At 35.0% G+C, this 10,751-nt stretch overlaps 1 protein-coding gene and 1 long non-coding RNA gene across 2 annotated transcripts in view; both read right to left on the reverse strand.

Moving 5' to 3' along the window:
• LOC107626953 lies at positions 4,970 to 6,570 on the reverse strand. The gene is made up of 3 exons (XM_016329835.1): positions 6,408 to 6,570; positions 5,958 to 6,317; positions 4,970 to 5,877 (listed from the first exon to the last, which is right to left on the reverse strand). Exons 1-3 carry the CDS (start codon positions 6,568 to 6,570, stop codon positions 4,970 to 4,972), a joined length of 1,431 nt encoding a protein of 476 aa, XP_016185321.1.
• The window catches only part of LOC110268750, a 2,888-nt gene continuing 1,864 nt past the window's right edge, over positions 9,728 to 10,751 (reverse strand). Inside the window, exon 3 of the long non-coding RNA XR_002357170.1 lies at positions 9,728 to 9,834. This is a non-coding gene — a long non-coding RNA (uncharacterized LOC110268750). The remainder of the gene's footprint in view (positions 9,835 to 10,751) is intronic.

The following is a 10,751-nucleotide window of genomic DNA, read 5'->3' on the forward strand; positions in this document are numbered from 1 at the left end:
ATCCTTTATCCTTTAAGAGGAATCCTAATCCTAAAACCTAAGAGAGAGGAGAGAACCTCTCTCTCTAAAAACTACATCTAAACTATGAAAAATAAAATAATTGAAAAACCTCTTTGAATGAATGCATTCCCCTACTTTATAACCTCTAATCTGTGCCTTCTGTACTTAGATCTGGGCCAAAAAGGGATTCAGAAATCGCTGGGAGCGTTTTCTGTATTTTCTGGTGTGTGGCATCTGTCACGCGTCCGCGTGGGTCACGCGGTCGCGTCATCTGGAGTTTTCCTTATCACGCGTTCGCTTCGGTCATACGTCCGCGTCTTCTGGAGTTTTCCTTATCACGCGTTCGCTTCGGTCATGCGTCCGCGTCATCTGTGTTCTGCTTAAGGTGCGCGTCCGCGTCAGTCACGCGTTCGCGTCGCTACCTTTTCGCGCTGGGCATGCGGCCGCGTCGTCCATGTGTTCGCGTCGCTGCTAGTTTCTTCAAAAACTCCATTTTGTGCTTTCCTTCCATTTTTGTATGTTTTCTTTCCATCCTTTAAGTCATTCCTGCCTTAGAAGATCTAAAACTTCTCAACACACAAATTACGGCATCGAATGGTAATAATGGGTAATTAAAATAAATAATTTCAAAGCATAGGAAACATGTATTTCACATATATCACATAATAAGGAAGGAAAAGTAAAACCATGCAATTTACATGAATAAGTGGGTGAAGGATTGAATAAATCTCTTGAATTGAGCACAAAATATATCATAAAATATGGGTTTATCAATCATACAGAGTTATTGAAACAGAAACAGGTTTCTGAGTACAGAGCTACGGACGTCAATAGAGGAGTATATTGATTCAGAAGAGTTGACGCCTAACTTGAAATTCTCTAGTTAGGCGCGGCATATTACGCACAAAGGAACAATTCTCTCTGAAGGGTCTGCGCCTAACTTGAGAATTTTCAAATTAGGCGCAAGATGTGAAGACACACCTCAAGTTAGGCGCAACCAAATTCACGTTAGGTGCAGCAGGTGTTTGCACTCACGGGTGGCCTCAAGTTAGGCGCAAGGTTTATCAAGTCAGGTGTAGTGAATAAAGGAGTTCAACTCACGTTAGGCGCAAAGAAACTAAAGTTAGGCGCCATAAGAGTGTCTTTTCAGGACAAGTTAGGCACAAGGACATATCAAGTTAAGCATAAATCTCCTGATTTCCCCCAATACTTCCTAGATCCACTCGTGACCCCACCCCTTTTCCTTTCCTTATACATATACGCCCCCCTTTGTCAACTATAACACACACAAAATACAATAAATAAATAATTATATATGTACAAAAATTTTAAAAAAAAGTTTAACTTTTTATCTTTCTTATCCTTTTTTATTTTCAGTTTCTTTTACATTAATATTTGTTTTTACTCCTCCGTACGTCTTTTTATGTCCCTCCCTATTTTCAGTTTTTCTTTACTTGAGGACAAGCAAACTTTTAAGTTTGGTGTTGTCGCTTCGCTTGTGACTTTTTTTGTTTCTTTTAGTTGCACCAAAGGGAGGTGAATCATCTTCACGGAGAAGCACAACCTGAAGAATGAGACGACCACTAGGATAACTGAGGTGGTTGAGTTCTTTTCATTCTATATTTCCTCCCGTTCTTATTATGTTATATTTCTGTTTTCTGCTGTTTTACTTGGTTTCTGCATGATCTTTTGTTATTTCAATTCCTAGGTTCCAGTTTATTTTGCTATTTCTTTTTCTGTTATTTGCTCTTAATTCTAAAAAGTGTCTCATGTATTGCTCGCTGAGCTTGAATCCAAAAGAAAAAGAAGAAAAAGATGTATTGTATGAGAAATAGAGTTTATAATAAAGAATAGTCTTATTTACTTAATTGTGGTGGTATTTTCTGCGACTCTAAATGCATGACATGAACAGTGAATATTTAAATTTGAATCAAAAGAATGTTGATGTACAAGGAACAGGAGTTTAGAGAACTATTATGAATTCTCTGCAATAAGTGAAAGTTTAATCCTTGAAGCAAAAGAAACAACAAAAGAAAAAAAAAGCAAGGTCCAAGGCTCTGAGCATCAATGACTAGGGAGGTCAGACATGATTAAAAGCTCAAAGAGTTGTTTCCCTGGTCATATGCTTATGGTGTGATTGTGTCAAGAAATTCTTGAGATAGAACACTAAGAGTCGAGATCAAATACATTTAACAGAGTATGTCAAAGGCTTTGAGCACCACTGTCTGGGAGTAACTGAAAGAAAAATCAGAACTTATAGAGAGTTTCCCAATTAAGTGCTTGTGGTGTTTTTGTGTCAAGTGAAGTTTGAGACAAAACATTTAAAGTCACGGCTAGGCTCAAGGTGCAAAGCACCAAAGAAAAGAGAATAAAAGAAAATTTGTTGTGTTCAAGGATTAAATTGAAGTACAAAAGATTAGAGAATTCATAATATTATCCGGATTCTAATTCCGAATGACAATGACATCCTTCTTATTCAAAGGATAGTGAGATGCCGAAACTATTCAGGATTGCAGTTATAAACCTCACTTCAAGAAGAGACATGAGTTTAATCGAACTCTCACTCATGCAAATTCACATCCTGGGCCTATGTTAATTTTGGTTGCTTGAGGACAAGCAACAATTCAAGTTTGGTGTTGTGATGCATGAACATCTTTCCTATCTTTTCCTAGTGAATTTGCATTCAATTTGTTGAGTTTAATCAAGAATTAATTATCTTTTAACCACTATGGATGCTACTTTGAGTCGTGTGCAATTCTGTTTATTTCAGGTAGCATTCGGTTGGATTTGATGGAGTTTCCGCAGGAAAAGAGAAGAAGGCGAATGATGCTGTCAATCCTGACCTCTCTGCACTCAAACCTGAATAATTCGAGCCACAAAGATCCAATGGACGTGATTTTAGTGGCATTGGAAAGCTAACTTCTAGAGCTTTCCAACGATGTATAATAGTCCATACTTCTTCTCCAACTACGCTGCCAAGACTGCGCCTAACTTGAGATTTCTCAAGTTAGGTGCAAAACAATAACAAGCACGCACAAAGCAAAGGTCACATCCCAAGTTAGGCGCCCAAGTTTGCAAGTTAGGCGCCAGTTTCACAAATAACACTCCTTGGAGCACTGGCTAGGCTGTGCCTAACTTGAGATTTCTCAAGTTAGGCGCAAGACACATCAAAAGCACGCAATAGTGGAGAAGGCACTCCAAGTTAGGCGCACCTTTCATTCAAGTAAGGCGCAGGCTATGAGCATCAAGTGCCCTTCCTCACTGTGCCACTCAAGTAAGGCGCAACCCACACCAAGTTAGGCGCAAGCTCCCCTTCAACCGCCAAGTGGTCCCCACGCTACAAGGCTCGCACGGATTGTTGATTGATTCTTAATTAAAACTTTAATTTTTATTTTAAAATAGAAAAAGATATTATTTTAGTTTTAGAAAATAGATTTTATATTAATTAGGATTAGATATAAAAGAGAAAAGAAACTTCTCTTGAGGGATTATTCCACCTCATTCCAATTTACAGTTTAAGAGAATCCTAGTTTCCACTCTGAACCATGAGCAACTAAATCTCCACTGTTAAGGTTAGGAGCTCTGTCTATTATATGGATTGATTCTATTGTTTTTCTAGTTTAATTCATGTACTGATTTATAATTCAAGAATTGTTTTCGTTCGTTATCTTATGAATTTGGGTGGAACGGAAGTATGACCCTTTTTCTAATTGAGTTCTTGTATAACTTGGAAAAGCTCTTTACTTGAACAATAGCTTGAAAGCAATTTCTCCTAAATTCTAATTATCTGGACTTAATGGGATACGTGACATATAATCCTCTTTTATTTGGATAATTAGTATTTTTGTGGCATAATAACTAGAATTAAACTTCACCTTCTAATTGGAATTAATTGACCAAGGAATTGGCGGTTGACGAGAGTTAGAGGAGACTAAAAAGGTCTAAGGAATTAGGGTTTAGTCACATATAGTTTGCCATGAATTAAATCTTGCATGATTAAAATAGTTAGTAAGAAAAGTCAATCTGAAAAATAGATAACTCTGAAACCTTAACTGTTTCTCCATATATTATTCTCAACTTATTTACTACCTATCTTCTGATATTCTGAATTTACTGTTTAATGCTTTTGAACTCTCAAAACACTATTTTCTGGTTGTCTAACTAAGTAAATTAATCAACCATCGTTGCTTAGTCCATCAATCCTCGTGGGATCGACCCTCACTCACCTGAAGTATTACTTGGTACGACTCGGTGCACTTGCCGGTTAGTTTGTGGTTATAAATTCCGCACCAATCACCTAACGATGCGAACTCGAATCTATATACCTTACGAACCTCTGTCATCTTGTACACGTCATGCACATATAGCTGCCAATCGAGACGCTGGTTAGCACATCAAGCAATAACATGGCGACATGGTATTCGTTCCAACTGAAAGTGCCCACAGTCACACCGCCGTCGTGCAAGATCAACGACTGACACCTTTCCGCTAGTCATTTCGCGCACCTCAAATACCTCATTTCGTCTGTCAAAACGGTGCACAACTATATTCCCAGCCTGTTGCATATTTGCCTCTATCCGCTGTTGTGCGAATACCGAATAAGTAAATCCAGCACGCTTGCGTTCGTGACTCTCGGCACTCTTCCGCGTAAAAAGTTCATTTAACCGATAATATGTTGCTCGGACTAGTGCCAACACAGGTAGATTACGGGCACCCTTCAACACTGAGTTAATGCACTCGACAAGGTTCGTCGTCATATGGCCCCATCGATGTCCCTCGTCGAATGCCAATACCCAATGTCGTCGCACCACCTGGCATATGCCTCGCCTCGCTCTTCCAATCTCTTATAGTTGATGTTATATTCCTCCACCATTCTTGAATACCCAATGTTGATCACAAGCTTTTGCAAGTGAGGGACTTTGAATGCTCGTAGGAAGTTGCTACTGATGTGCCTTATACAAAACATCCACTATGCTCTTGGAGGTTGCCAGTCACTTCCGGAACGATTTACTGCTGCCCGAATTGACTCATGCCGGTCTGAGATCATTCTCACACCGTTTTTTCTGACAACATGCATTCGCAGATTCCTGAGAAAGAAGTGCCACGCATCAGCTGTCTCCCCTTCCACCAAGGCAAAAGCGATAGGCACAATGTTCTGGTTCCCATCTTGTGCAACAGCGACCAGAAGTGTACCTTTGTACTTTCCATATAGGTGTGTGCCATCAACCTGAACTAGGGGCTTGCAATGCCTAAATGCCCTAATGCATGGATTGAAACTCCAAAATACGCGATGAAGTATTTTTACCCCTTGCGCCTCCTTATTCCCGTTGTACAGTGGCCGTGTTTCTATTTGGACAACTGACCCAGGCATCTTCTGAACCATAACCGAGAGCCACCATGGCAAGGTTTGGAAACTCTCCTCCCAATCATCGAAAACTTTCGCTATGGACTTCTGCTTTGCCAACCAAGCCTTTCGGTAACTGATGGTATAGCTGAACCTTGACTGGACTTCGGCTATTATAGGTTTCACCTTGATGGACGGGTCAGTCTCGACCAATGGCCTTATAACCTCAGCAACTGTATCCGAGTCCAACTTGGAATGATCCTGTGAAATCACTCCCATTGTGCACATGTGCCTACCGTTGTATCTGCGTATCTTCCAACAACCTTTTTTTCGTATCAAGCTGGCTCGGATAAGCCAGTCGCACCCATGCCCATACATCTTGCATTTTGCATAGAACGTCTGTGGCTCAAACTCATACACGTCGTAGTCAATTCCTCTAGCGATGGTGTAACTTCTAATTGCTGCCACGACCGACTTTCTAGAACTGTATTCCATTCCAATCCAGAACTTTCCGTCCTCAGGATCAGCAACGCCTACAGAAAGTAAAAATCATCGTTTATTAATCAATCTAAAGTATAAATTAACAAAAACGTATTATTAAGTCATCACATACCTATGTTTGAATATTCCGGAAACTTCGGTGCATGCATGGCGTCGAGATCCAACTCACGCATAAAAGGTGGCACGTTCATCAGTTGACTAATCGAGGGATGAACCACTACATTCTCCGCTGCTGTCTCAATTCCCACATCACCATCCTCGTCTTCGTCGTCGGCTTCATAAGTGACTTCAAAGTCCTCTTCGCTGTCACTATTCATTCCCTCGTACACTGCAGCTCTATCATCCGCCACCTCTAAATCATTTTGAATCCCTTCCGCCTCTACGGTTTTAAACTCAACATATAGCTCAATCTGTGGCTGTCGCATCTGAGTATTCCGGTGAATTTGAAACATATTCTGCATACTTATTTCGTCTATGATTAGCATGGTATCAAACTATATTAGACCACCAAAAACTATAATCGGATTCCGGTACAGAATTCTGCTCACTCTCATTAACGTACCGCTCTCCATGCTTTGATAGAGACCATTCTGAAGCTCCATTAACGTCATGGTGCATGGAATCACAAACGAAAATGGATTCTGGCACACAAACCTCACTCCCTCATGAGTATTACGTAATATCTCACCGTCGCGATACACCACCAAGTTTGCGGTACCCTCCATTACACTACAAACACACTCAAAGAACACTCACACACTCTTACTCAGAATGAAAATGGATCCGAGCACTGCATTATATAGAGAGGAGCTTTCACCACACCCCCCACGTGCTGATTGCCTCAGCCAATCACGCCTTGCCACGTGTCAGCACGCCCCCGTGTGCTGACTCAGCACGCCCCCGCGTGCTGACTCAGCACACCCCCACGTGATACCCATGCAAGTCAATCACGTTCAGCCACGTCATCACGCCCCCCACGTGCTGAGGCAGCACGCCCCCCACGTGCTGCCCAAGCGAGCCAATCGTTTTAAACCACGTCATCACGCCCCCCGCGTGATTCTTGCTCCGTCCAACCGCATGCTGTCACGTCATCTTCACGCTCCCCATGTGTAGCAAGTAACATGCCTCCTGCGTGTTGACCTTGCACCAGAGACATCCACCTAGAGGTAATACACAATTTTCCTCCATTTTCAGCCAAAACACCACGTTCTAAACCATATTCAAATTCTTGAGCCTATTCTCGCGGACCATAAGAAACTAATTGGCCAATACAAAATTTCACTTGTATGTCTTATTTCGGGGCATTTTACTAATTTTACTTTCATATTAAAACTTTTGATAGCTATACTTTGTGGTTTTTTTTTGTCTTAGGTATGTTTTTATCTTCTCATATTTTTTTATCGTCCGAGTAAATTTTTTAATTTTTATTTAAAAAAAGATCGTGACAACGATATTCTGTTTTACGAACATACATTTATTAAGAATATAACTTTAATAGTGTTTATAAGTAGTAAATAAGTTTATCTCTTTAACTACTTTTTTAAATTGAGTTAGATCCACTCGCTTTTAAAAGTTGTTTAACTTTTTTTTCTTTGATAAAACTTTATGATATGAAAGTTTATTATTGAGTGTATGTGAAGAAAGTGTATTATAAAGCTCATTTTTAGGGGTGTTTATGTATTAGATTCGAACCGCATATCTACAGTATTTTTTCGAATTCATTGAATCCGAAATTGTAGATATTGATCCGATCCGCATACTAATAAGATCGGATTGCAGATTTTATGTAGGTATCGCAGATTCGCAAAAAATAAATAAATTAATAAATACATAAATATTCTTTTTATATTTTATTTCAACTAATAGTTATTATATATGTTGTATTATTTTATTTTTATTATTTAAAAAAATATATTTAATAATATTTTAAGAGTAAACATGTTTAAAAAAATAAAAAATAAATATATTTGAGATCTGATCTGATCTGCAAATGTGCGAATTGAATTGGATCCAAACTTAAAAATTGCGAATATTAAATTTGATTTTTGACCCGATAATTTTAGCACAAATCATATCAAAATTTTAATCATATCCGATCAGATCTGCATTCACCCCTACTCATTTCTATTAAGATTGTGATCCTTATAGTATTTACAAGTATCAAATAACTCTTATATCTTAAACCAGCTTTTGGAGTTATACTTTTAAAATTTTTTTTGTCTCATTGATAAATGTAACAATCTAGTCCACGCACGTGGAAATATTATTGCTTTGGCACTTTGGGTTTACAATTTTGTTTTTGATGGAAGAACAGAAATTACTTAAACCGCCAAAATATATTCCCCTCTCTATTATGGACATATTTTGATGGGTTGAACGGTTTTTGTCATTCTATTAAGAATTACATTACGAGACCTGGAATATCAAAATAAATAATATATATTCGTAAACTGGTGGATTAGACCGTTTCAATAAACCAACTAGAATGTGACATACAACTATTAGCGAATACATATTATATTTATACTCTTTTTGTGTCATAATAATTGTTCCATAATGTATAATGTAGAACCATTCATATGTATTTACCTAACATGTTAATTTTAAGAGAAATTATTTATAATATAATATCATAATTTTTTATGTATATCCGAAATATATAGACTTTATTTCTATAGCCCTCATTTTTCTAAATAAAAATGGACTTTGAACACAATGTTAAAAAAAAAAAAAAACACTTTTATATATTGTTCAGACTTCAATCCCAGCATAGGTTATTGGATGCGTGTTAAATACAGAAGCAATTATATGTATTTACATAGCAATTTAAACTATTAGGAGAAATAATTTATTATCCAAAACATACTCAATGTAAGAGAGAAGAAACTCTTAATAATGATAAAAAGAGATATAATTTGATAAATTTTCTCTTATGGAGAAAAACAAACTTTTAATACAATTAATACTCTATAAATATTAGTAACAACCAGAAATTATATCACAACTTATATATTAGCTGCCATAATAATGAAACATACTTAATGTATTATAAATAAGCTTTAATTTTCTTTAATTTTTAAATTAAAATTAATTTATTTTATGTTTATATCCAACCATCCCATTTTCATACCTAAAATTACTAAAGTCACATTTATCTAATTTATAAGCACATTTCACTTTTAAAATATTACACACACTCTTTAATTTGGAATTAAAACTCAAATAACAAACATAATATTTGAATTTGCCATCTCCAATAAAAGCTTTGTGACATACAAAAAAAAATACACATCATCAAGTGCCTCATGATGTGCAAAGGAACATTTCAACTGTGTTACTGCATACATCCAAATAATATAAATCAAATCTTCAACTCATAAGTATCATAACAACTATATATTCAAAAACAAAATAATGTTAGGAACTAACATTTTTATTTAATATCAATTAATTTTAACTAACTAAAAATTTATTTTCTAAATTTTTTCATTCAAAAATTAAAAACCAATTCCAATAAGAGAATTGAAGTGAACTACATCAAGATTAAGCTCGGAATATTACAAATAATGCATATATATAACAAATATCACTACAACAAAAGTCACTTTTAATAACAAATTTTTAATAAAAACAACATAATAGTTACTATATATCTTATTTAACTTATGTTTTGCGATAATTATATATTTTTCATTATTATTATATGATATAATGATAAATATATACTTTTTGTAGCTATTAAAAAAGTCTTTACTAAAAATTATATAATTGCTCAAATTTTTTAACGACAAAATATAAGACGAATAAGGTCTAATTTTTTAATAATAATCTACGTAAAATGAAAACTGTTCCAGCCTACAGTGATTTTCATTCTAAAAATACCAAATTAAATAAAAATAAATATGAATCTTGAGGAAAAATAAAAATAAGAAAGAAAATCAAGTTCAATCTAACATACCTCACATTTCCGTTCGGCAAATTCTTCTCTCCTTGAAAGAGATCCCAGAAATTCATCACAGCAAAATTAATTTGATTTAACATTAATAAGAAATGAACAATCAGAACAGCAAAAGAGAGAGGTGAGAATTAAAGAAGAGGAATAGGGTTTAAGGGAGAAAATGAAAGAGAAGCTAAGGAAGGGGAACATGGGTTTTGAATCTAGGGTTGTATCTTAGAATAACGAGAAATAATGATTACCAAGTTCTCATACAAAATAGCATTCTAAATTATTTCTTACACACTAGAAAAATCATTTTTAATAATTATTTATTTTATTTTTAGCAGTAATAAAAATATCGACTAATATATTTATCGAGAATTAGACATTAGTCGACTAATATATTTATCGATAATTATATCATTATCGGATAAATTACAAAAAATATATTCAAATAATTGTCACTGACAAAAATACAATTGAATTTCATTATCAACAAAAATGCCTTTAAATAATTTAAAAATGTAATAAAAATGTCCAACATTAAATATATATTCTCAATAAAATACTTTAGAGATAGAATTTAAATGTGATTTTTTTGCAAACACGATTAAAAAAATGAGATATTTTTATCCTTAAAATTTGGTAATTTTTCGTTAAGAATATATTCTTTTTATTTTTTATCAACAACCAATAAATAATAATTTTAAAAAACCACAAAATATATAATTAGTGAAAAATTAATAAATTTTAAGAATAATAATATCTCATTTTTTTAATTATACTTACAAAAAGTGGCATCAAAATTAAATCTCTAAAACATTTTTTGAAAAATAAATATTTAATGTTGAATATTTTTGTCAAATTTTAAAATTATTTGAGAAAATTTATGTCGATAGAAAATTTGAATGTATTTTTGTCAGCAACAAAATTATTCGAGTATATTTTTAATAATTTACCCTATAATTA

The sequence above is a fragment of the Arachis ipaensis genome, chromosome B02 (assembly GCF_000816755.2).
Source record: "Arachis ipaensis cultivar K30076 chromosome B02, Araip1.1, whole genome shotgun sequence".
Lineage (NCBI taxonomy): Eukaryota > Viridiplantae > Streptophyta > Magnoliopsida > Fabales > Fabaceae > Arachis > Arachis ipaensis.